This window comes from Gymnoscopelus braueri, assembly GCF_963280865.1.
Source record: "Gymnoscopelus braueri genome assembly, chromosome: 13".
Lineage (NCBI taxonomy): Eukaryota > Metazoa > Chordata > Actinopteri > Myctophiformes > Myctophidae > Gymnoscopelus > Gymnoscopelus braueri.
The window spans coordinates 22101748-22129414 of NC_137615.1; the positions used below are offsets into that span (position 1 = coordinate 22101748).

The following is a 27667-nucleotide window of genomic DNA, read 5'->3' on the forward strand; positions in this document are numbered from 1 at the left end:
TTTAATATTTCATGAAGTCTTGCAATAGACAATGATAAATCTCTGAGCACACCTTGGTTTGTAAGCCAAAATCTTCATAATTTAGCTCCAACAGACAGTGGGTGCTGCTGTTCATTATTTAACCATTTAATTCACTCTATGTAACATACTAGAAGTAGACTTCCTTTGATGTGGTCGTACACATGGCATGTTTCATTGTTACTGATCAGTCGAAATGGTGTGTTTATCCCGTAACATTGTTTCCTTAAACATACATTGTAACTTTGTAGGGACTGAACTGCTACTTTGTAAAACAGTAAGAAACGCCACTTCCTGTTTGTCAATGACCCCGCCTCCAGCATGGGAAAGTAACCAATCAACGTACACGTACATTTCTCATCAGAATGCGTCACCATAGCGGGAAACCATGGGAAACACAATCGTGCATGCTTGTCGACAAGATGACAATGAACACATCTTTGTGTCTTAGTGCTTTTTATTTATTTTTGTTGCACAAATAAAGGTATCTTTGATAAACTTGATAAACATAAGCCCCTAACTATCTCAATGTATCTATTACATTGTATATTCTAGGCTAGCTGAGAGGATGTGTGTGTGTCCTTCATTTTTCGTAATGTTAATTAGATTCAGCACTGGCAGCCTTTTTTTTTAACTAAAAAATAATCATATTATAGCCTGGCTGCGTTGCAGGTGCGTAAATGTAAACTTTACACATTGGTCTATTGATTGATTGAATACTTTATTAACAATTTCCCCCCAAAAAAGGCACGGTGGCACAGATTTTTTTTTACAAAAGAATACTAAAAGGATAACACAATAAGCCCAGGGTTTGTTTCCATTGAGGTTTGTATTAAATTCATTGAGACATTTAAAGACAAACAATAATAATATACAGTAATATGCTAAACATCATATATAAGAGTGGGGGGGGGGGTCATTTCCGATATGGAATCAATGTAATTAATTCCAAACGTGTTGCAAACACAGACAATCTGTTTAAATTACTTGAATAAATAGCACACATTACTAGATTTGTCAGCTGGTACAAGCATAGTGCGTGGACAGCGAATCGTTGATTAGAACAGAAGGCGGGTTAAAGCTCTTGATAGGATGTTGCTAGGATACACGGAGGATTGACAGCCCACTGAATTTCCGGTCCTTGCTGCTGTACTGAAAACCTGCTAGTCACACAGGGAGCCACAATGGCGTTTGTAGTCTCCTTCAGACAGGGCCGTGGATGTTCTTAAATCCACTAGCATCGCCCTAAATACAGGCCTGGTTGATTCCCAGAGCCATTGATAATAAACTGGAACATTTATTGCACACGAGTATACTATAATTTCTGATCAATATTGAGTTTATAGTAGATAAAATTGACATTAAAGGGAACATGTAAAATGTACCAACCGGGTCAAGTTTTCATTTTGTTCGAGAAACAAGAGCTGCTTTTAATGACGGCCTTTGCTTGTTTCTGAACTCTAAAAACCGTATTTCTATGGAATAAATACACCTTTACAAAACTTGACACCGGACAACGACAGCTTTTACTAAAGGGACCTTTTTCTTTTCACGAGTCAGCACGCTAGCTACTCTGCATTAGCTAGCAGGCTAGCTAGATAGAAACGGAGACGAGACCACAATGCTCCGGTGTTCTGTGTGGATCTATATCATTTATTAACTCAAAGCAGAGTTTTTAGTACGGGCCAGGGCAACAACCGTGGCGTGTTTTGTTTCTACGTTGGCAAACTATGTTGGCGACGTCAATGGAATGAATTGACAAGGACTGAACGTGAGCGGCCTGGTCTTGTTTGTTTCCCCCTCCCTTGTATGCTTGTTTGTACACTTGCATTTTGGAAATACTGTTCTCTCGTGAATGAATTGCCTGGGTTATCGAGCCCCGTTTGCAGGAGAGGTACCGTCGCCGACGTGAGGAATGCCTGGGTCGGACCGACATCATGGGACCAAGAGGAAGCTGGAATCTAGCGCTAGCCCTGCTGCACGAGCAGCCCTGCTGCAGGCGAGTGGCAACAGCGGTGGGCAACAACAACAGACCCAGGTCCCGCCTCATTCCTCTGCAGGGAGCTTGACGAGTAAAGACGGCAAGATTCAATCCAAACCGTCTACGTCTGCATCCTCTACTGCAAGACGCAAACGGCATAAATCAAGCAAACATGGTCGCGGTGAGCCTTCGGCCGCACAGGGCCCTGGAGTTTCTACCCTCGTCGAGACGGCGCCTCCTGCCGGCAACACGGTGAAGCCTCTCGTGGAGTATGATGATATAAGCTCAGACTCGGACACTTTTTCGGACCCACCTTCTTCAAAGCCATCGGAGAGTGGGGCCAAAGAACGATTAGAACCCCCCGCGGAGTTTGACAGGGCTGATGGTGGCGGCACTGCAGGAGACGGTGAGAGCAAAGTGCATAGACACTCTCGCAAAAAGTCCAAGGACCCCAGCAAAGTTAGGGACCCCAGCAAAGTTAGAGACCCCAGCAAAGTTAGAGACCCTAGCAAAGTTAGAGACCCTAGCAAAGTTAGAGACCCTGGGGATGTGGATCAGGGGAACAAGAAAAAAAGTACTAGGGACCGTGAGAAAGGCAAGACTGTAGGTCTGCAGCCTGGAGGTCTCGAGAAAGGGGACTCTGGAAAGATCAAGAACAGAGTTGCCCCTGTGGCACCGTCAGCCAGCTCCACATCTCGGCGCCAGGATCATCAGTCAGAGGACTCAGTGTCAAAGCGTGGGGAGGTAATGCCCACTCCCCAACAACCACCTGCTGCTAGTGTTGGTAGCACCACTTCTTCCACCTCGTCATCTCGCAGCAAGGAGAGCAGTCGCTCAGGGAAGTCTCGCAAGGACAGACAACAGCGGAGAGAGGGCCATGGGGAAGGCACCAGCCGCACATCTTCCCAGAGGGCACGTACAGACAGGAGTCACCGAAAGTCTTCAAAGAGCCACAAGGCGAGCCCCAAGGGCAAGCCATCAAGCAGGGGCAGCCCACGTCGTAAAGGTACAAGTTCTGCTCTGTCCCCCAGCCCGAGAAGGGGGGCTGGCAGTGACAGCCCGCTGAGCGGTGGGTATGCTCAACAGGGGGATGACAGCTACCACAGGCGCAGGCAGGCTCCGCAGAGCCCCAGCCCCTACCGGGAGATGTCTCGCCGCAGCAGGCAGAGGTCAGAAAGCCCCTATGGCAGCAGACACAGGTCATCCAGCTATGAGAGGGACAGTAGTCCTTACTCAAGGAGACGCTCCATTAGCCCCTACGCTAACCGCAGGTCCTCCAGCACAAGCCCCATGTCGCGGTGAGTATCACAGTTCACTTGACACCATATTTGTATCCCACTGCACTCACAAGTATTCTGTATCAAAGTGAGTTATGCGGCATGGAGACACAAACATGAGGAGGTAGATGATAATAAAGGGTTAATTTACATTAGAAAGGGGAATCCTATCCTATTAGTTATGAACCCATATTCATACTAGATTCGTGGAATATGTTTTTGATCCAAGACCTGAGTCATGTCACTTACCATCCTAGATCACATGTGACTTACCATCCTAGATCAGAGATCACTCTTAACATTATTTAATTTTACTATAAAACGGTGAACATAAATAACATTCAGTGTAAACTAATGTCATACCGATATATCTTACTGCAGCTCTTCTCTCCAGAAAATCATTTGCTGTAGCTGTTTGCCATGATTGTAGGAAGTTTATTAAATCAGAAAAGCAGATAGTTGTCCAAAATAACTGCACTGTTTGCATTCAGCCATTTTATTTTTCCTTTGATAGTGTAAACTTAGTCAAACTGAGCCACTCCACTTTCAATAGTATCCCACCAAGGCAAATCTCACGTCTACTCAAATCTGAGGATTTTCTATTTTAAGAAGTTGAAAAAGCTAGTAAAGGCCATATTAGGGTGACATCCCAAGTTAACTCACTGTATGGGATTAGAGCTATCTTTTGGATTCAAGAGTTTTTACGTGGGCCTGCTAAAATCTTGTTATGTTGTTCCTTGTGTACCGTTGGCTTTGCATTATTATTGTGATCTATGCAAATTTGTCTAATGCTAGAAGAGGTGACAACCACCAACCTCTAAATATTTATTATATTTGATTTTAAACTTAATGTAAAACTTATTTTCCATTGACTGTATTTTCAAGAAGTTGTATCAGGAAATTTAAAGTTTTTCTCTAAATTTTCTATTTATATATTTATATTTGTTCTACTAGACGTTCTGGGCGCTCCAGGAGTCGCACCCCTCTGCTGTATTCCTCTTCCCGTCGGTCCTCATCGCGCTCTCGCAACAAGAAGCACTCATCATCTGGAGGAACTGGATGTGGGAACCACAGCACCCGGCCAGCCAGCCGCTCTCCTACCACGTCACGTCTGCCACTGAATTCCAGCTTGGGAGCGGAGCTTAGCCGGCGGAAGAAGGAGCGTCAGGCTGCTGTGGCAGCTGCCCGTGGCAATGCCACTTCTACCCCTCTTCCTTCGGCACGGGGTAAGACCACAGGCCCCTCGTCGCGGGCCTCTAAAGCTGCGGCGATACACCCAGAGAAAGACTCTGCAGCAGTGGTTGAAGCGCAGCCTGTGGCCTCTGCGCCTCTGCCCCCGGACAATCCCCCTGATGAAGACCAGGGCACTGCACCTCCAACATCATCCGCATCTCCTGCACCTCATCTGCACCAGCCCTCTCCCCCCATGCCGCCTGGCCCAGTCACTCAGGCCCCGCCACCGCCACCACCACCGCCACCCCCGCCACCACCTCTGTCAGAAACCACTCTCCAACCCCCCACAGCCGTCTCCCAGCCCAAATCCCCGCCTCCAGTTCCCGCACGCAGCCCTGTCCGCCAGACCCCTCTCCTCAAGACCTCCACGCTGCCCCCACTCCCTTTGCCACCCATGCTGCTGGGAGACTCTCAGGACAGGTGAGAGACCAGATAACATGTATAACCCCACACACACACACACACACACACAAACTTGCCAGTCCTGGTCTTATTTCTTAAGATATTGTCTCTGTCTCAGTCCAAAGAGGTCCACCCCTCCCCAAAGGCCGCCCAGGAAGGAGAAGGAAGCGCGCAGTCGGCCGTCACTGATCGACCTGCCCCTACCCCCCACCCTGCCTGGAGGTGACCACTCACCTCCACAGTCCCCCCCTCTCCGCCAGGCTCCCCTGCTACCCCCGACTGCCCTTAAAAAGAGACCAAAGTGAGTTTCGAGTGCTTTTCTCGGCTCATTAAAAGATCTGCCCTTCCCCCAATTCCTTGGTAAGATTTTCTTATTGGTTATCTTTCTGTGTTTTCCCCAGGTTTTGCTGCCCCCGCTATGGCGAGCGCAAACAGACCCAGAGCGACTGGGGAAAACGCTGTGTAGATAAATTTGATATTATTGGTATCATAGGGGAAGGAACCTATGGGCAGGTGTACAAAGCAAAGGACAAAGACACTGGTAAGAATATGGGATGAACTCAGTCACTTTACTGCCAATTGGTGTTTTAGATACTCTTGAGCAGATTATCAAATTAAATTTGTACTGGTCTGGATTGCTTTGAGCTTTTCTGAATGCTCTGTTCACCCTTCCCAGGTGAGTTGGTGGCGCTGAAGAAGGTGCGCTTGGACAATGAGAAGGAGGGCTTCCCAATCACGGCGATCAGAGAGATTAAAATCCTGCGACAGCTCAACCACCGCAGTGTGGTCAACATGAAGGAGATTGTCACTGACAAACAGGATGCACTCGACTTCAAAAAAGACAAAGGTAATCAGTGTTTTCCCTAGGTTGAAGTTGTAACAGCGGTGCTGAATAATTGTCTTTGATGTCTTTGACATTGACAGCTGTCGCAGAGTCACGGTGGCCAGGCAAAACACTAACTATGGGCAATGCAGAGGCTTCTTTTTGTATGCAAGATCATTATTAAGATGAATCTTCAAATGTTTATTTATATCTTCAATATGTTTACTTTCACTGATGTTCCGCACATTACAACCAAATAGTTGTAATGTTAAGCTTAAGTTATACCCCATGCGCAACGGTGTTGCTTCTTGACAAAACGAACAAATCTACAAGGTATCCACACACCTTGCATTTCGACGCGATGATGATTTGCAAATCTATTCTTTTTGGGAGGCGATATAGTCAGCAGTCTATGTAATGGAGTGAAGTTGCAGGACTTTTTGTTGTCTAAAGCAAATGATAATCCTACTGATCAACGTTGGTTTGCTTCAATGTTGACAACTTGTTGTAACTTGATTTAATATGGCGAGATGATCCAGTAATCGCAAAGTTAATTGACCTGAATGTGAAGCAGTACCATTTTCTGGAAATGGACGGACCCCAAGCCGTCCCATAGACTTCCGTTGTATACAGAGAATATTCACTTAATATTCAAACATTTATTGCCAAAACCAACTTGTAGTTGATTTGGAATTCATTTGTGTGTGCTCAGAGGTAGCAACAGGAACAAGAAAAATGCTGAAGTAACGTTAAAACGTGTTGGAAGCTAAGCTGTAGCAAGATTAAAGAGTGTCTTGTAACTTTAATGGGTCTAGACTCTGAAGTCAGGTCCTCTCCTCCCCTCCCTCGCTCTCTCGCTCATTCTCCTCCCCTTAAGTATGCAACAAGACATGAATTGTCTGTAGGCCTACTGATAGCTCAAAATAATAAAACTTTACTCTATAAAGGTTTAAGACGGAGCCGTCTTCCATCGTTAAAAATAATAAGTAATAATAATAATAAAAAATTAAGGAGCAGCGGCATCAAATCAAGCGTATATATGCACGCTGTTACGTGCATATAGGGGAAACACTAATATTGGGCATATATGTGCATCGGCAGACATGTGTTAAATGGTATAGCACCTTTATCTAGTACTTTACAGTCTGCATTACATTCTCCCATTTTCACACACATTTACACACCGATGGCGGAGGAAACTGTTAGTGCTCCGATCAGGTTTTTTGGTGCCGATCATCTGAAGTCTGATCGGCCGATACGATCACAGATGTGATCATGTGGGAGGGCAATATTTCTATTAAAAAAAATCCTTTACTGTGTAGAAGCATGCGTACAGGTGTGTTTCAGGCATTAAGTGTTTCAGGCATTGTGCGACCATAAAAAAAATAAAAAAATACCGGCCAATACCGATCACCGGAGCACCAGTAGAAACCATACAAGAGACCAACCTGCTCATCGGGAGCAGTTACGAGTTCACATCAGCGTTTTTCCTCAAAGACACTTCAACACTAACCCAGAGAGTGTCGGGATCTAACCAGGAACCTTCTTATTCCCTCGCTCCCGATCCACTGCCGCCCTGTGCTCTTAAATCATTGTAATATGGCAGAAATACTATGAATGTGTTGGAAATGTTTGTGTCCACTGGGTGTAATTAAGTATACTTTGTGTGTGGGAATAATGTTGTACTTTAGCTTCCAAAACTAACACCTTCCTCTCATTTCAGGTGCATTCTATCTTGTGTTTGAGTATATGGACCATGATCTGATGGGCCTGCTTGAGTCTGGTCTGGTCCAGTTCTCTCAAGAACACATCCGTAGCTTCATGCGCCAGCTGATGGAAGGCCTGGACTACTGCCACAAGAAAAACTTCTTGCACAGAGACATCAAATGTTCCAATATACTACTCAACAACAGGTAATGGCTTAAACATGATGTCGGCGAACACAGCACACACATCCGTAATGACCCCCCCCCCCCAATACAAAAAAGAAGATAAAACAATATAAATGAGTGTGTGGGTATAGCATGTGTCTCTCGCCAACCTCACGTGGCACGTCATGGGTGATTGGTTGACTGATGTCTGTTGACTGTGTCTGTCATAGCCATATGCATACAATCTACAAGCTCGTCTACCACGCATCGTGGATACAGCGAGTCTTGAGCTTATAGATCGACTATCTTCGGTCAATTTGTAACCGTCGTATTACAGAGTGTGAATTGCGCAGAAGAACCCATTGATTGCATCATGACACGTTATTTTATAGATCTGTCAGCTGTTGTTAGCTGGTTGGCTGTTAACGTGAGAAAGAATGCACGGGAGCAACTCGGACTATTCAAATGCCTTTTTATTAACAAGGTGGGAAGCACCTACAGATCTGTTCTTTTCAGAAAGCAACACCGTCGTGTGACGGAGCTGAGTGCCGTCTTACTCTTTATTGTAGAAGTCATGAACCCACACTTAAGCCCTGAACGCTGCCAGCTTAAGTGCTTGTGCGCAACCTGCACAAATGTCTTGATTTGATGCAGTAAATAATCACTTTACAAGTCTGCAATTGATTGAGCATTGTTCTGCCTTAAGAGGTCATTGGACACTGACAAGTATGAATAAAATGGAGTATATTTGTGTTATGCAAGAAGAGGATTTCTACTCTGGTTATAGTGGAAATTCCAAGAGTCTAATCATTAATGCCTTGAATTAAATTTAGTTTGAAGGATAGATGAGATGTCTGCATAGTTCATTTTATTACTATTATCTTATTAGTGTTGACTCGGCATGGCTTCCCATGCTCCATACCATAAGACTGACTCCTTATCTCTCAGGTGTTCTCACTACTTTGTTTTCTTTGTGCAGTGGTCAGATCAAACTGGCTGACTTCGGTTTGGCCCGGCTCTACAATTCAGAAGAGAGGTAAGATAGATTTGTTTGTTGTAAACACATTTAAATGACTTATGCGTTTATCCTGTATGGGGAGGGGCAATACCACTGAATACCATAAATGGAATATCAGATCCAGTGCAGCTAAATATGGTATTTAGGCTACAACTTCTTACCACGCGTCCGAGAAAAAGACACACCTCGTCAATTAGCCTGCCAGTGGCCATCAACGTTGGCCCTGCAGTTCGTCCTCTTACGTTGAATAAACTCCAATGATTTATCAGTGTGATTTGGATGTTTGGTGAGTGGAAATACATCTTTATTTTCAATGGTTATAAGCTTTTGTGTGTCGGAACCGCCGAGCACAGTCCACAATTGGCTCTGATCATTTTCATAACATAGCAGGTGATATAGAAACTCCTGCTGGTTTGCGTCGCTTTGTAAGCAGCTGTGCTTTACCGATTTTCTCACTTGCGTGAATCTGCGTGGGTGTGTAGTAGCTACTTTTAGATGGATGTTACTGTAATATTATAGTGAGATCCATCCACCGTTCCGCAGCCCATACGTTTCCTAACGAGAACAGGCTCTCCATCCACTGTCCCAAGTGCTGACAGCCACAGGTCCACGTTGTAGCGACAGTGTAAACAATGTTATATAAAAACCTTCGCTGTCATAATTAAACATACGTTTCTTAAACTTAAACTTTCAAGTGCATTTTATGGGGGGAAAGGGAAGAGTCTTGCCTGCTGTGCTGAACCAACGTGTTCTGTCATAGTCTCAGCGTGACCTGACACACACACAGGCGCACGGCCGAGCGTGCACAACACAGACTCATTGGGTGGCAGTGACAGCGTTCATATAAACATGCTGTGCAGTGCATGCACTCAAACTTTATTGTTGATCATGTGCGACGTGATGAAAGCATTTGTTTTCACATCGGTAGGTCAGGAAATTAGTCTTCATTAGATTCGTTTCTCAGTACATTTATGGAGGAAAAAACATTCGAAGATCTTTTCATATTGTAATTCTATTCGGCTCCCGCCCGAATTTCGTTCTGACAGCACTAATTCAATCATATCATTCATTACTGCAAGTGTTCTTATCTTCCCTTTTTCAAAGTCTGTCCACTAGATGGGGCTGAACAGTGTTTAACCCTCCGATCTCAATGGCACAGAATGATAACTGAAGTGTTTATGTTTAGGCACTGGGTGGCATTAATGTTCCACCATTACAACCTGCAGAATCTCATTTTATTCCATCTCTTCTTGCCTCTAGTCGGCCATACACTAATAAAGTAATCACGCTATGGTATCGCCCCCCTGAGCTCCTCCTGGGAGAGGAGAGGTACTCTCCAGCCATTGATGTATGGAGCTGTGGGTAAGCGTGACCACCGCACACAATCATGTAACCGTATCTGTGGATTGACTCAATTTATTTGTTTTATAATCACTAGCTGTATTTATTCTTTCATAATTCATTTTTACATCTTTAATACATAATTGGTAATTGATTGGTTTGTAACTGTCAAGCTGTGTGGTTGCTAATATATCTAAATGTCTCCATTGTTGGATGTGCCCAGCTGTATTCTGGGAGAGCTTTTTACCAAGAAGCCCATCTTCCAGGCCAACCAGGAACTACTGCAGCTTGAACTCATCAGGTATGCTTCCAATTGCGGCCAGGACAAAAGAAAAACAATCTTTATTTGTCCATCAGCCACACTGGCTGATACATTCCCAAGATTCACCACCAGCCACTAGGCCAAATAGCAGGGATGTGTTGATACAATACTCAGTATCTGTATTACCCAAAAACATTAAATTGCAAGGATTAAATTATCAGTCACCACCACAACCGATTTCAGTCATTTGGATTCCATTGAGGCTAGCATGTCTTTCTCTTGGCCTGTAACTTTAACACTGCTGCTCTGTACCATGTGACTGGTAAAGTCAAGCCCTGGCCTACACTAATAATATCTATATTTGTTTTATTAAGATTAAAAGAGTATTTGAATTGAGCAAACTAGCTATAGAATACCTGCTTCTGTACATTCAGAAGCATCTTCCATAAAAACCTAATGGTCATAGAATCTTAAAGCTTTTAGGTTAACGCCCCAATCTGTGATTTCTTCAACTGGTTGGCTGTATGTAGGACAGCAAGAACATACATTTAGAACAATAATGCAGAAACATAATTTTACAAATTATGCTAATTGTTTAAGAAACGGAATGCAAGTGTTGGGGGGCAATCGCAGAGGAATAGGACAGTGGCGCTTCGTCCATGTGGGTGTTCTCACTTATATTTCGTAATGTCGGTCCATTGTGCCATAATCAATAATTCCAATATGCATATACATGCATATTGCATGTATATGCATATGGGACTTGGACGGGTGGATATCTTATTGTACCATGCAGAGGTGTAGCACACATTTCTAGGCCCGCTTTCCATCTCTTGAAAATCTTCGAAAAAATTTAAGTAAACTATACATGACAAGGACGGAGGTAATAGCATACACTCTGTCACATTTCGCTAAAACAAGCAATTGCCAGACAACCAATTATTAGCTAATCACAGCGCGGCCAACTATCCCTCCAGGCTCTAGATTTGGTACTCGGTAGTCTGTTCCACTATTCCCCCAACTATGATTTCCCAGGCACAATGGACATAAATTACGAAATGTAAGGGAGAACACTAACATCAGAATAGCATTTTAATGCAGTGTGGAAAGTTTCATGTTATTTTGAGGGGGAATGAATAGGCCAATATATAGTGTGTATATTTCAATGTACAGATTATTGATTGAGTACAGATAATATTTTTTTGTATATTCTACGGTTAGACTGATGATAGGTTCTTGGTTTACTTATGTATTAGTTTATTAGTAGATTACTATTTTCTATGCATTTGATATATTACCTTGTGCTGTCCTTGCTTACTGTAAATCACTCTAAATGCCTAAATTGTAACTTGTATATATATCTCAAGACAAACTCATAAATATATATCAAATAAAATTAAACCTTATAAGAGTTACAAAGAACCCACATGTCAAAAACGCTGGTGTGGTCCTTTGAGAGGAGAAAGATGGCAAAAGAGTAGAATGCAATGTATAGCCTATTAACAGTTTCATATTTTTTTAAGAACGCAATTATCTGATTGTTATCAGCATGGCTGGTTAACTGCATGAGAGGTTGGTTGATGAGACCAACCACAGTCAGTCAACCAGCATTTGGCAGCTCAAATAATAACAATGAATAGGTTCATTCCTTGAGCCAGGTCTAGGCCTGGCTCAGGGAAGAGGACGCCCCTGCCATTTATAGTCCACCATGGGCACCGTTGGAGGTGCGAACGGCCCAAGGCCTAACAGGAAGACCATCTGTATGAAATACTGCTATTCTTCTAGTAAAAGTAACCATCCCATTAATAAATGTCCACAAGTTTGATTTGATTTCTGCTGGAGTCAGCCAACATGTTGATCCTAGAGTTCCAAATCACTGTGTGCCATACCTACTAACTCATAACTCACTCTGGACAGGAGCGTCCACTAAATACCCAAAATGTAAATTTGGCTGCACTCAGGTCAGGTCAGCTTTTACCAACGTATTGGCAACTTTTATGAAAATCTCCCAAAGCTCCATCTATCTCTGTGTGGCTCAGGATGTTTTGCATTTCCTTAAAGTGAGGAAAAAATAAGTGCAACTCTGCAAATTGTTTCCATAAATGGAACCCTTTCATAAACTACTTTTACTCCTTATAAACCCTGCCACCTGACTGAGCCCCCCACTTCACCCCCTTTCTCTGTCCTCTTTTCTATTTTTTTTTTTTTTTTTTTTTTGCTCATTTACTTTTTTATTAATAACAATAATGGTGTCAACTTAATTTGTCATTTTATACATACTATTTATCTGCAATTACCTTTGTTTTGCTTGTTTGAAATTCTATATGCATTCACATGACTACCGGTATTATCAGCGAGTTTTCTGAGCAGGGGTACAATTGTAAATGTGCTTAAGTACCTCTACTTTTGTATTTATTACCTATTGTATTTATTACCTAAGTTGAAAATTGTATTGGTCTTTCGTCTCACTCTTCCGTGCTCTGCTCTTATGTCCTTCCCAGTCGCCTGTGTGGGAGTCCCTGTCCTGCAGCCTGGCCGGATGTCATTAAACTACCCTACTTCAACACCATGAAACCCAAGAAGCAGTACAGGCGACGACTACGGGAGGAGTTTGCCTTGTATGTGGCTTAAACACCTAAACCCCATACGTTGTTGAGCAGAGTCCCTCGGGGGCTCCATATTAGCAGCCTTTCTGTTTTCGCTCCACATAAAAAATCTTAACCCATTTAGACCGGGAACGCATCTGTGTAAGTTTTAGATTCCTTTGGGCTATTCAAAAATAGCAGATATACAAGCTCATAGCACGGCACTGAGTGCCACGCTATGAGCTTGTATATCTGCTATTTTTGAATAGATCTGCTATATTTATATAGAATATAGATCTGCTATATTTTTTTTAATTATTTTTTTTATTGCAAATCTTTGAATATATATATATATATCTTTTTTCTAAGCAGACATTTTTAACTCAAATCTTTGCTTCTGGGGGATTCTACAAATGTCTTCGCAATCCTAACAGTTTTCTGAAAAAGGTATGTTGCTATATATATATATATATATGTATATGTATATATTATATATATATATATATATATGTGGTGGTCAAACTTTTTCATGTCGAGGACCCCCCAAAATGATATGCATTTGGCCGCGTACCCCCATCTCAAAATATTTAGTTCCAGGGACCCCCATGAAGCAAAGATATGAGATACAAATGTTCCCTTTAAAAAAATATATATATTCGCACAAACAACGGTAAAAAAAAGAGATTTACCAAAAATAGCAGATCTACAAGCTCATAGCGCGGCACTCAGTGCCGCGCTATGAGCTTGTAGATCTGCTATTTTTGAATAGCCAAAGAAATCTTAAAAATTACACGACCGATGCGTTCCCGGTCTTAATGGGTAAAGTTTTTCCCCAGAATACGGATGCTGGGGTTTAAGTCAGTCCTACACTGTACCTGTTATCAAACTTCTGTCTGGCTCTGTTGTTAAACCCCTATCTCTCTCCCCCTCAATCACAGTCTGCCTAGTCACGCTTTGGACTTGCTGGACCGTATGCTGACCCTTGACCCTGCACGGCGCTGCACATCAGAACAGGCTCTGAACAGTGACTTCCTGTTTGACATTGAGCCCAGTCAGATGCCCCCACCAGAGTGAGTTTCCTGACAAACCTTGAAAATTCTCTCCTTTTATCACAATGTTATCTACTAGAACAGTGGTTTTCAACCCTTTTCATGCCAAGGACCCCTAAACTGATATACATTTGGCCGCGGACCCCCATCTGAAAATGTTTTGTGCCAGCGACCCCCAGAAGCAAAGATTTGAGTAAAAAAAAAACAACAGTATATTCAAAGATATGCACACATTTTCAAGATAAAAAAACAGCAGATCTACAAGCTCATAGTGCGGTATGAGCTTGTAGATCTGCTTCTTTTGAATAGTGAAAGCTAAGCGGTTAAAACGATTGTGACTCCATGTTAACTAATTTAGCTGGGGACCCCCTGGTACCTCCCCAAGGACCACTGGTGGTCCCCGGACCACTGGTTGAGAACCACTGTACTAGAACACACTGCAATAGATAACTATTCCATCCTGACTTACGATTTGGTTTATTTCCATCTCCTCTCCCTCTGTTCATCATTTCTGTTTCCATCAACCGTGCCCTTCATGCATCGTGTTCTGTCTCTGTGCCATTTGTTGCTCTCAGTCTCCCGCACCACCAGGACTGTCACGAGCTGTGGAGTAAGAAGAGAAGGCGCGCGCGTCAGAGCGGTCTGCCTGAGGATGTGCCTGTGCCCAAAGTGCCCCGTAAGACCCCAACAGGGCCCTCTAGTGGAGAGAACAGTCGGCCCCAGGCCAGCCCTGCTGGTGCCCCACCCCCGCCACCTGGAAGACCACCCACCGCCGCAATCTCAGCCAATGAGCTGTCAGGTAACTGCTGCAACACACCATTTAACCACCGGCAACCTGGGAGATTAGATCTCCTTCGTCTATGAGACGCTAAGGCAGTGTTTCAGGAAAAACATACAAACGTGCAAATGGAGTCAGGAGTCGCTCCTCTGACCGAGTAGCACTCCCCAGTGTTTTAGTGTGTCAACGTTCCATCCTATGGTCATTGAAAAACTGGACAAGATATTGAATATACATGTATAGGTTGATCTGATGCCTTTTGTAAGAAGGATTACAAATTCCGTTCTGTGAAATGATTTCCTGAGTGAGATCCATTCATGTAGCCAAAATAAAACCAAAGCATTTCAAAATGGCTGCCACAAAGATTGATTATGGAAATTGCAATAGATGTCATGGAATGTGATCAGCAAAAAGGATTCATTTTTTTTCTCCTATTAGTCAAATACGTGTCAAATGCTGTTCATGACTCTGGTTCCATGTGTGTTAATGTGTTCAGGCCTGGGAGCTGTAGCAGAGCAGTTGAATCGGACGGAGATGGCTGTGCTTCTGAACCTGCTCCAGGGGCATTCAGACCTCAGCCAAGTGGCTCAGCTCCTTAACATCTCCAACCCAGAGAGCCTCAGCCAGACCCTGTCCGCGCTCAATGAGGCTTCCCACCACCAGGGGGCGCCAGACGACCAACAGGCCCAGCCTACCAGGTCTCAGCCCCCTGAACCACCGCCTGAACCACAGGAGCCATCCCCAGTGCCTGCAGAACCGGTCCTCACCCAGGAAGAGCAGGCCAACCTGCTGGCCATCATTTTGAGCAATATGATCCAGCCACAGGCCGAGGGTGCAGAGCAAACCGATGAGAGCAATGGTGTCCAGTCAGAGGAGGCGGTAACGCGCGGTTCATCCGCCTCCGCTGCCGACCGCAAGGGCAAGTCTGGGTTTAAGCTCTAGGGGTAAAATAAAAGGCACCAGGGTCAGGTGGAAATCACTGGGGACTGTATCCATGTGCAGATCAGGGCAGAGGACAAGTCAAATTCTCTCAATTGTTTTGTAAACGAAGGTTCCTTTAGGCCATACAGATTTAATAAAATGTTTGACAGGTATTGGAATATATCTGCTATAAACAAATATAGGCTTAACTATAAATGTCCAGAGATGCTGATAATTCTTAAGGCCTTTTAAAAGAAAAGAAGGAAAAGCAATTCTTCCGTTAATAATGTGACAAAAAGATGTCGTAAACTACCTTGTGAATTTAAAGGATCAACCGACCACATGAAATGTTTAAGATTGCTAGGTTCCTTTGGTGGATAATCTGTCCACTCATCACACACTACTCCCTCTCGTTACCCCCCCACCCACACACGCAATGGACGGCAGTGGAGCGTCCGTCATGGAATCGGTAGGTTCCCTGTTTGAGACGGCTCCCCCTGGCGGTGTGTCAAAGTGTCCTTGAGCAAGGCACTGAACCTCTAACTGCTTTCGATGAGCAGGTGCACCATTTACACACACAACGGTCTCCTCTTTTTTTTTTACCCTTGCATATACTACAAACGTAAATCTGGTAAGTCGAGATGTCTGACTGGTGTTTACGTGACCCTGGTCACCTAGAAAGGGCTCTGTGCACATGGACATGTCCCACTAGTGTGACAAATAAACCGAGGTTTTAGGACGATCATGGTTCACACTGTACTCTTCCCTCCACCTCTGCCTTCTTCCTGTTTCTTTCTCACAGTCTTTGTTGCTTGTATCTTTCCCATTCCCACACGTGTGTTTTATTCCTCACTTCATTTCATTAAAACCGGTGTCATGGATTCTTTTGCAGGAAACGATGTTGCTTTAAAACAGTCTGTAATGTCAGCAATTTTTTTTGAAGAAAGTCTAATAAATTATAAAGTGCAAAATAAATGTTTTGAATCTTTAGACTTTACCTGCATGTGTTTCTTTTAGCTTTGGTTTGTCACACCTTTTTCTTTTCTTTAATTTTGACTGTTCACATTGAATTGGATATTGTATGAAAACACACCAGTGTTAACAGTAGGCAGAATGAATTTCTTTTACACTAACAATCCTGTTTCCTTGGAAACGGTCTCCAGGGGTTTATAGCTGAGTAGTCTAGATAAATGACTGAAAGTGTCTCATAGCTTTGCTGCATTACCGTAAAACGGGGAGATGTCAGATAAACCTATAAAATCTACAAAATGTCCCATACACAAGTCACCCTTTCTGTCAATCTCGTTAACTTGCCCCTCCTAAGACTTCCTCACCCAGTGTGGACGTGATGTTCCTCTAAACTACGTCTGCATTTATTTTTGGCACTCTTGAATGGCAGTCATTGACTTCTTACATTGCGTACAAGATTACAAAATCCTATTGCACCCATGAAGTAAGTCGCTGTTAAATGTGTGTTAATGGTACTTAGTTTAAAAAAAAAAAAAAGTAGAAACAGATTGTATACATACATTGTTACTGTACTTCTCTAGGTCCATGAATGGGGGTGATTTTGTTGCACAACAAAGCAAAAATCAGATTTTAAACGTTTACAGCATTGACTTCAATGTGACATGAAAAAAAGCAGAATAATGATTTAGAGTTAACATTAAACCATAGAAACTAATGGCACATCCAATGATTTGCATCTAGGATTAATTAATTCGGTCGAATGTTACCTTGTAGAATGTTAGTTAACTGTGCCATATTGAGTGTCCATTATTTCACTATTTTAAATGGCATTTCATGTGAGATGAGCGATAAAATACAAGGCAGGTAATATAAAGGGATTTGTTTTGGAGGATATCTACAATATATGTCCTGTGTGTAGGTGCCATAATGAATTTGTCATCGCAGCTCAATCACAGTTTTGTTCCCCCTCTGTCCCCATTCAGGTGGCGTAATATTAAAAAGGAAACCAGTTGGGACCGATCCGGCCTCTTCAGCTACAGATCATCGTCCCCCGTCTCCGCCCGGACCTCCACCATCAGCTCTCTTACGTGGACAGAAACGGCAAGTCGACTCAGAGACCCAGCCTGGCCAGGACATCAGCCCCACTGTGGCAGCCGCCTTGCTTCAGCTCATCTCCCAAAAGGACTCTGAAGCTGGGGCGCCCCGACGTGGCAAGAACCCCTCTCCAGCTGTGGACACTCCTGCTCGGGCACAGCCCCCACGACCGTGGGTGGCAGACTCTTCCCCTAAACCCTCCACTGCAGCTGAGGCCCCAGCAGGACTGGTGACTTCTACCGCTGCTACTGCAGTACAATTCCCCAAGGACCAGGACCTCCGCTTCTCCCATGGAGCTGCCCGCTGATTCTTGGTTCCTTGAGAAAGAGATCTGGGCAGCACAAGGCACAACACTAACACCACTCGCCTAAAGGAAAGGTTGAAGAAGTGGGGGAAAAAGAGGGACACCTGTGACCTGACCAATTATGACTCAAAGGGCCATCTCCAGGTGAAAACCCTTATGTAGGTTTTGAATGTTGAATAAAAGTATTTTGCAATGGACAATGAGGATCAGTGACTGAAGAACATGGGTCTTCAGAAGAGTGTTGATTGGCTCCCTGTCCCTCTTAATGACCTGGCTGGATGATTTTCTCTCCAAAATGAGTGGCGCACATGAATTGGGATCAGCTCTGATTTAGTTTAATTCATTTCCATTCCAAATCAAATGATTGTGTCCTGCAGGGCCCACTGATGATTAGGCAATCATGTGTTACTGATAATTGGTTCGGTTAGAGCAGTGTATGTAAAAACAGTGCAATTGAAATGTGAAAGCACTGGCAGGGTATGTGCAGATAAGAGGTTTTGAACGCCCTGATATAAAACACTGGATCACAGAAATAGTTTTCTGTTGAACTTTAGATATGCTGGCTAGATCCCTGATATTCAACCTTGTGCCTCCTTTTGTGGCTTTAGCGACCCCTGAATGATCTTGGCCTTGGTGGAAACTATTGAACAACTTCGCTCCTGTGGGTGGCACAAACGTAAGTGAAATGTGTACATGGGGCCTGTTATTTTCCTCGTCTTGACCTAGTGGCTCTTATGAATTTTAAGCTGTCCTCATCGCAACCATTTTTGTTTAGCTAAAAATGTGTTGTATGTCTTGAGAGCGACATACAACGAAGGCCTCGGTGTCTTGCTCACGGACATTTGACGTATATCTGTTGTGGGAATTGAACTGGGGAGCCTTTATGCTGCATTTACTCTAGCCACTCTGTCTCTTGAAACACAATATGCTGGGACCAACAGTTCATTCTTCTTCCTTTCACTGCTAGCTAACCCTCTGTGTTGTGCTAAGTCTGAACTTGTTCCCAGCTGTCTCAAACAAGGATATACAGTAAACCACTCTTGCTCACACTACTCTGCTAGCCACAGCTTTAAGCTACATACACACAACCTCTAAAGTTTTTCCTGGTGGACTCTGATGGTCTCTTCTGATACATCTGCCTTTTGCCTCCCTGCCAGTCTGTGCTTCAAAAAGCTTTTTGTGTTATTTTCTACTTAAACGACAAAGAAAGACACATGCCTAAAATGAATATGTCCCACGGTTACCTTTTTCATTTATTTTTTTGGGTTGTTTTGCTTGGAAAAGGATAAGGAAGCGAAACGTGCTAAAGTTTCGTTTGTCGACAACAGATATTTTGTAATATGTGTTTTCTTGTTTCCGTTTATTAAAGGAAGTCATGCGACCAGTTATCTGTGGTGCAGGTTCATTAGTTAAAACGTCTCTAAATAGCCACCAGGTGGTGGACATGCCCTCAGATACCATGGCATGGGCCGATAGGTCCCTCATTAATAAAAGCACACATTCATCCCTTAACATGCCAGGCAAAAATGTGTTAATATAATGTCACTTCTAATTTGACCTGGGCCAAAACCATCTACCATAGGAGTTTTTCAGCCCTGACCTAGCCGGGCAGCGTCATTGCCCACTGTATGAGTTGTACAGATAACTTCCAGACCTAATCTTCCGATAATGAAAAGCCCAATAGGCCTATAACTATACCTCTTAGCAATCATGTTAGTGATATATGTGTGTTTATTTTATAAACAGTTTAGTCCTTTGACCAATCCCTTATGAACGTTGATGAGAACCATACTGTAGATTGGACCGTTTCGGTTCCATTTGCTTACATTTGAACACTCAGAGTTAAATTAACACAGGATCTTACTGTGTGAGGTTCATATTCGTGAGCGTGTGTGTGTGTGTGTGTGCCCACGCTGGGTTTGGCCCCATGCACCCCAGACCCATCCCTCTCTTGGCAGGCTTACAGAGCCGCTTACCCCCCTGGCCCACCAGGCAGACTGTAGCCCAGCTGAGCCCACTGTGAGAGATCCCTTTTGAGTGGAGGCAGTGTGAGGCTCACCTGCCCTCTAGCACAGACCCAGTGTGAGTCGGGACGAGAATGTGCAAATGTGTGTGATGTCTGTAGATGTGGCCAATGAGAGCGTGTGTACGTGTATGTATGTCTCTGTCTGATGCGGTTGCCCATCGGGACTCCAAATAATAGTAAATGTGCCCGCAGGGAGTTACCATAGGAGAAGTAGTGGGCAATGCCAGTGCCAAGTCACAGAGACCAGACGAATAAATCAGGATTGAGCAGAGACGAGAAGGAGGCACAGGAGGCTTTGCCATCAATCAGAAAGGCACCTCATGGGCAGTGCCCATAAAAGTGCTGTCCTGCCAGTCTGAAGCTCATCCTCGCCATGACAGAGACTGGCACGACTGCGGTAGGCAGTATCCATTTTGAATGCTGTTCTGTCACTTTCAACAATCTCCGGTCGTTTTGAAAAATTATGGCAAATAGCTTGACAAAAAAACAGTCACTGGCACATAACCGTACATGAAATTGCGTTATTTTTATTCCCTCTTCTTTATAGTGAATAGAGAATTTGAGTGGTTTGCCATGTTTTCACTGTCCCATTTGCTTTTGTTTTTGCTACTGATTTTAAGGGCTGGGTATTGGCTGGTATTGTGTCCAACAATTATACTGTAGAGAGCTAGAGTGGACAAGTGTAATGTTTTACATCCGGTGTTAAAAATGGTATTCTAGGCCTGGTAGCCTATAGCAAAAACGTAGATGTACACTAAATAGAGATGTGAGGCACACATCGTCAAAAGATAATTCCCTGCTGTATGCAGATTCAGCATGTTCATAGAGTTTGTACTTGTGTCTGCCAACTAGATCTATCAGCCACTATAGCCATTGAAATTATGGTACATTTTGATGTAGCTTTTAAATGTTTCTATTTTACCAGACACACAAATCTGATGTCCTGTAAAGCAGCTAAAAGTTGCTGATCAGTTTTGAAATATACAAGCCACCACGGTCAGAGGTCATAATTCGTAAAAAAAAAAAGTATACATTTTTATACAGTCAAGACCTAATCCTAAACTGAAATGTAATTGAGCCGAACAATCCACTCCACTGCAAGGATACAATACACCGTGTTGATTTATCCATTTGTAACTTATGGGACCCTTATGGGTCAATTTAGTTCCATTTGAAGTCTCTGAGTTAAATTAACACGAACACTGAGGATGTATTGTGTATCTGTGCCATGTTTAACCTGGTTTTGACCTGTGAAACAACCTAGGAATTAATGTCCAACGTCTGCTAACCTGCTAGCCTGTCAATCTGCGCTGGTTTGTGTTAAAATGTAATTTGTTGCTGACAGCAGATTCAGATGGTTGTGTGAGAAGATGGCTGAAGCAGGAGGCATGGAAAGGGAAGCAGATGCAAGAATGTGGTGAGGAGGACATTGATGGACAAGAGAAGGAAGACATACTGAACATGGAGAGGCAAAATAAAAGTAAGCAAGCCTATGTTATACAACACATTGAACTCCAGAATCCATATTCTGGGGGGAGCGTTAGCCCAAAATAGCAGATATAGCAGAATAGTTGTGAGCTCGTAGATTGGCTATTTTTGGCGAAGAGATTTGTTATAGACAGAAAAAGTGGCCCAAGTACAGTTGCAACATAGGTCTGTTAAATTATAAAGGGGTTGATTTTAAGGTGTAATGTGATAACCTAATGTCAATTCTCCTGTGGGTGTCAATGTCTATAGACAACTATAGACAGTCGACAGTCGCCTGTATGCATGGAAAGTGTGCATAGTGTGTTTATTGGGCCCCCTATGTGCAGTGACAGTCTCCCTAAGCCATGCTACCGCTTGATGAGACGTTGAGACTCTGATCAGTGGCTATGTAATGTATGTAATCTCTGGGTGGGGAGACGGGGTCTCCCAGAACCCGGCTCTGGGAGACCGGCACTCATTTGGTTGCCGGCCTGCGCGCGCATACTGGTTCTTATCAGTGTGACGTTGTCTGTTAAGGGGTCTATTAATAGTTAACACAACACTATAATATAGTTTTTTTTCCCCCCAACTTGGATCCATTAGTTCTTGGATTTTGGCACCCAACGACACAGCAAGTTGTTCAGGGTCGATGTACTGTAAAATTCTCGCTACTAATCTCTAGTGATTTGTATTGCCTCCAACACTCTTTTCCTTTGTTTTGCCTCCAGTTAGCGCGGTGACGTAATCCATGACATTGACGGAAAATGGGCATATGGTTGCCTGTAAGTGGCTCATAGCTAAGGCCTACTTTGTACAGGTTTGATATGAATGTGAGGAGAGAAGATGACCATTGCAACGCGTCGCCCCCTGTAGAATCTACAGGGTGAAAGTGATATATTGTATTTATAGCAGTGGCTGAGACAACAGGCTGAAAAACAAAGCCTGTTTCAAAACTGTTGGTGAACATGCGCATGCTCGTCCTCACAATTGGTTGCGGCCCTCACCAAGTCACCTTTCACACAATGCAGCCCTCCCCCCTGTTTTTTTTCTCCAACGTTTACCCGCTTCTGCCAATTCTTCACCTAATATGACATGCCAGAATAGGGACGATAGGGTTCATGTGGTTAACTTCTCCGATTTTATATAGAGAAGAGATTTATGCACACACACACACACACACACACGCGCACACACACACACCCAACTGTAGGCGATGAACAGCTAGTGAAACGAGAGCTGTATATTTCTAGCCCAATAAAAGTAGTATTCTTCTAATGGCAAGATATTTACACCCTGTCACCCTCCTAGCCAAGCTGATTATACTAGAAAACATTTAAATTAAGAATGCAACTTAGGTAGGGAAAGAGTTATGCTGTCTTCAGTGCAGTCTGAGCTACTCTTTGTCTCCTCTCAAACGAAATTTAATGTCAGCCATTCTGTTTATGGCTACATTTTTTATTTATGTGATATTTCAAAAACTGATTGACTTTATTCCAGTGGTGATATATGGTTTACTGCTGTATGGGAGTGCTTTATTGTTGCCATAACGCTATCTCCATTTCTTCTCAGTTTATAGTTTAGTGCATAACTGCTGGCACACTCTGCCCTCTTCATTGTTATTCCTCTACAGCTGAACAAGCAAGCAGGGATTCTTAACAAAAGCACTTTTCTTTTTTTGCTTTACCAGAAAACGTCTGTAGATTTAGAAGACATTAATTTCCTTTTTCAGTAGGTCAGGGGTGTAGTCAGTAAAGTAATAGGTCACCTCTAGAACCATAAGCGCCCCCGCTAGGCCTTCTCTCCTGTGTCTCAACCAATACTGTTGCTATGTCAAGATGAATGTTGGGGGGGGAGAGAAAATTTGTTTTGTTTCCCTTGAATCTTTTTGTTTTTGAATCTCACAACTATCTTCCCTTAAATCTAAGACACACCATTTATGTTCCTCACATTTTCCAGCACATCTGACTGACTGACTGGGTGGATGTTTACCGCGTCTCCATCAATAATTATCTCTCCCTGCCGATGCTACCTCTTTAAGAGCAGAGGGGCTGCTGGGAAGGCAGGCAGTGAGGGGGAGGAGGTGGGGAGTGATGGTGGTGTGGGTGGATGGGGGGGCGGGGGGTGGTGGTGTTGGGGGGGCGGCCCTGCAGGACCATTTGTGCTCAAGCTCATTTGCACAGCGACACTTAATTGGCTACAACAATTAATTAATGTGTTGGAAAGTTGGCACAAAAAGTTCATTTAAGAGGGTTTTAATAAGCAATTAGAGGAAAAGCAGCGAAGAGGGGGAATTACTGGAGAGGAAAGAGAAAAGGGTAGAAGGAGTGAAAGTCTGGCCACTGTGAGGGCAGCGTAGATGGCTGCAGAGCCCTGTCGCTTTTCACTGACCCTTCAGTTTTGAAGAGGTGATTAATGATCAGGTGTCATTATAGTACCATTATATCCCTCCCTGAGTCTGTTATTGCGATTGTTAAGTGGACTTAAAGCCCATGATGCCCTCATATTGTGCACATACCCCCCCCCCCCACACACACACACACACACACACACACACACACACACACACACACACACACACACCACCTCCCCTCCCTTTCTACCTCTTGTCTCAGCGCCCAGTGTAAAATATCGCATGACTAATGAGTGGAGCAGGTTGGAATCCTGGGGAAGATGTCCTTGGAAGACGAATGCATTTTCAGCAGAATAATTAACTTAATTAACAAATTCACATGCATATTCATCAGCCTATTAATGTCTGCTCCGCGCTGCTTGATGAGCAATGCAATAATAACCGTTTCATTTGCATACCACGTTCATGGCTGTACCCCCCCCCCCCTCCCAAACAAAATAAATAAATTAATAATGTTTTCTTCTGCAAGAGCAGGAGAGCCACAACAAAAAGGCATGATGCGCTCATTCAGCCTCACGCTGTGTCACCGTTCTGGCAAGCAATTTTCACCTGCTACATGCCCGTGTGCAAGTGCATGGCAGGTATTCTTTCCTCGTGCTAGTGGTGTGTTTTCTACTTGAGCGGTTGAGTTGCGGCACACGCTGTGAATGATGCCGCCGCTCTCTCAACCTTCAACCAGGAGACCCTCATGTCAGTTTGACTCTATAGAAAAATGAGACTGGAAGTGCTTTGACACACGCTCTTTCTGTTTCTCTGTCATCTCTCTCCTCTTTCGCTGCCCCCCCCCTCCCACTAACAAACACAAACACACACACACACACACACACACACACACCCACACTCGCTTTCTGTCTCTCTTCCCTTGTGCTTCCTCCCTCACTCCGGCACACTCCATCTCTCCCGCACTCCTGTTTCCTGTTTGTATTTCACTCCCCCTGTTATTTATTCATCCCCGTCAGACTTGTCTTTAATTTATTTATTTGTAGCTTTTTGAAGTTTTGCTCGTGTGCCTGTCATCGCGTGTTTGCACGAGAAATGTGCGATTGCCGACAGTTAGGCTGCAATGTGGGGTTCGGGGATTCAAAGAAGCAGCTAGCAGAGATTCAGATAAACAAACCAAATGTGGAATGCTCACATCCTTTTGCTTCCTTGAATGCTGTATGTTCTAAGGGTGTGTGTGTGTGTGTGTGTGTGTGTGTGTGTGTGTGTGTGTGTGTGTGTGTGTGTGTGTGTGTGTGTGTGTGTGTGTGTGTGTGTGTGTGTGTGTGTGTGTGTGTGTGTGTGTGTGTGTGTTCGCGTGTGTGTGTGTGTGTTCGCGTGTGTGTGCACGTGCACGGCTGTTTCCTGGGAGACTGTAAGCATCACAGCCTTTCATAGATGCCTGTGTATTTGTGTTTAGCTCTTTGAACTAACTTGTAGCCCGTGTTTGATGTCCCTTGTATTTGGCTGTACTTGTTGTGAAGAGTTTCTTGCCAATATTTAACTACATCGTTGATGTGAAAGAGACAGGCTGACTACTTAGACAGAGCTCAGCAAGAATGTCTTCCTTTCACGGCATATTTTGGGGGTCCATTGGTGCAAAGCTGGTTCATTTGTGCGACCAGGAGAGTGTGTGTGTGTGTGTGTGTGTGTGTGTGTGTGTGTGTGTGTGTGTGTGTGTGTGTGTGTGTGTGTGTGTGTGTGTGTGTGTGTGTGTGTGTGTGTGTGTGTGTGTGTGTGTGTGTGTGTGTGTGTGTGTGTGTGTGTGTGTGTGTGTGTGTGTGTGTGTGTGTGTGTGTGTGAGACACACATACACACACATGCTGCCAGCTTGCGCTCAGGCAGCAGCGGTTCGCGGAGCAAGAATAAAAACTAGGGAGAGATGCCAAGTGAGTCCCTGGAGACGAATACAGGGGACAGAGGAAGGAAAGAGAAATAAACCTTCACATAATGCACACACACACACACACACACACACACACACACACACACACACACACACACACACACACACACACACACACACACAAAGCCTATTATTGACATGCAGCAGAAATACAGCACACGGTACTTGCAAGTCACTCACTTCGCTTGAATATAATGGCAGTAGGCCTGGTTTACAAATTATATTATTTAATAACCACAGCCAAATGTGTGTGCTCAAAAGCACGTGCGCACACAAAACCCGCACGCGGTTCCCCGCTTCCTGCCACCTCTATCTCTAACGATCTCTCTCTCTCTCATGCATGCTCTCTCTTGCATGCTCTCTCCCACTCTCTCTCAGAGGCTGATGAGGTGACACCTTGTGTTCAGTGTGACACTGTGCCGTCACCTCCCACTCCCAGCATCACACCTCTGCCCCCTGCTGGGCCAACTCCATCACAGCACCCAGGTACCCAGCCAGCCTCTCACCAGCGCCCAACTGGCAGTCACATTCTCTCACCCATTCACCCCTGTTACTTCTATTTCTATGTAGACTATGTGTTCTCTTCTTGTTGAAATGCCTCCTGAAATGCTTCTCTTGTGATATAGGGTTACAGTTATTTCACTGCAGGCTGGGGCCACTTGTATGCATATAATTTTTAGGCATGTCTCAATCAAGTCCCCCCTGTTTTTGCCTCCAATCCTGATATGAGTATTATTAATTAGTAATGAGTATCTGCAGATATACTCCCAATCCGACAATTATCTTTTCATAGATAATATAGCAGCACAGTGGATAAATAGTCTTAAGTAAAAACAAACCAATTTAAAAGACTAGCATTGCAGACGGGCTGTTGGGGCGATCACTAAATCGCCACAAAAGTGTTGTTTTAAAAGCTGACATGCTATTCTGCAAAGCTAAATGTCTGCAATTAGAATATTTCAAGATATCGCTATCTTGTTTTAGTTTTGATGTTAGATTTGCCGATGCAAATAGACTCACTCTAAACCGAGATAAAAAACTGAAACCAAGAGGATCGCTCTTGCTGGAAAACATTTGAAAATTAGTTTCTATTTGAATTGAATGACAATATATCTATATTTCTCGATAATTATGTCCCGATGTATCCATTCTTAAACATTGTTCATTGTTCCAGCCTGAGTTCAGTGTTAGACCAGAGAGGCCCAATGGACCCACTGATAGGAGACATGTTGAAGCCTGTAAGAAATGAAAAAGGGCACCTACACAAGAAGTTCATTCTTAATCATTTTTCAGAACATTTATGAGTCAAATGTAAAGAAAAACTAAACTAATTATCTATTTCCATCAGAAAACAAACCAATTGTTATCTGACAGCTTGGTTTGTGCTGTATTTTCTGTGGATGCCAATGGGCAAAGGGTATAATCCATGTTTCTAATCATTAGCGTGACAACTTGGGGTTAATCATGGCTCTGTGACACATTTTGGGTCATGGCCCCGTTTTTATGGGTTTTATGGGACTAAATGTCGCTGTTTCGTAAATTATTTTCCTACAAGGAATGCTGTTTTTTGTTTCGTTTCTCTTTTCTATTTTCCACATTTATTTGAGACATTTTTCAAAAGATTTTCTGAAAGTTTTTTTTTTTAATTGGGGAAAATGGCAGATCTGCTAATTTCATTATTTTTGAAATATGACTTAATTAGATAATGTCTTTTTTGCACATTTTGATCTATATAGCATAGTCTGCCGTCAGATATTTTAGTATGTGACCATGATACGAGCAGGTGTTGATATTGAGACTGACTGTGCTGTATGACTCTCTTGTCATGCTCCATTATAATACAACCATTTAAACCCTATGTACTTAGTTTTTAGCCGATTTACAAGCTCACATTGCGATGTCACAATGTATCTCAAGCTTTTTTGGCCGAATGTTTGAAAATGGCCGCTAGG

At 43.6% G+C, this 27667-nt stretch overlaps 1 protein-coding gene across 4 annotated transcripts; it reads left to right on the forward strand.

Moving 5' to 3' along the window:
• The first annotated feature begins 1178 nt into the window (after nucleotides 1-1178).
• On the forward strand, nucleotides 1179-19313 carry cdk12 (cyclin dependent kinase 12). 4 transcript variants are annotated; one of them, XM_080446021.1, is made up of 16 exons: nucleotides 1179-2452; nucleotides 2525-2594; nucleotides 2634-3297; nucleotides 4231-4929; nucleotides 5030-5212; nucleotides 5313-5452; nucleotides 5588-5758; nucleotides 7458-7647; nucleotides 8585-8641; nucleotides 9884-9985; nucleotides 10188-10265; nucleotides 12728-12844; nucleotides 13750-13881; nucleotides 14436-14659; nucleotides 15135-15557; nucleotides 17512-19313. In XM_080446021.1, the coding sequence occupies exons 1-16, from the start codon at nucleotides 1934-1936 to the stop codon at nucleotides 17928-17930; spliced, it is 4188 nt and encodes a 1395-aa protein (XP_080302147.1). In that variant the 5' UTR covers nucleotides 1179-1933; the 3' UTR covers nucleotides 17931-19313. The 4 variants fall into 4 exon arrangements, with proteins under 4 accessions (XP_080302147.1, XP_080302145.1, XP_080302146.1 ...); XM_080446019.1 differs by having other exon boundaries at nucleotides 1179-2594; XM_080446020.1 differs by having other exon boundaries at nucleotides 2525-3297.
• Nucleotides 19314-27667: the final 8354 nt, after the last annotated feature.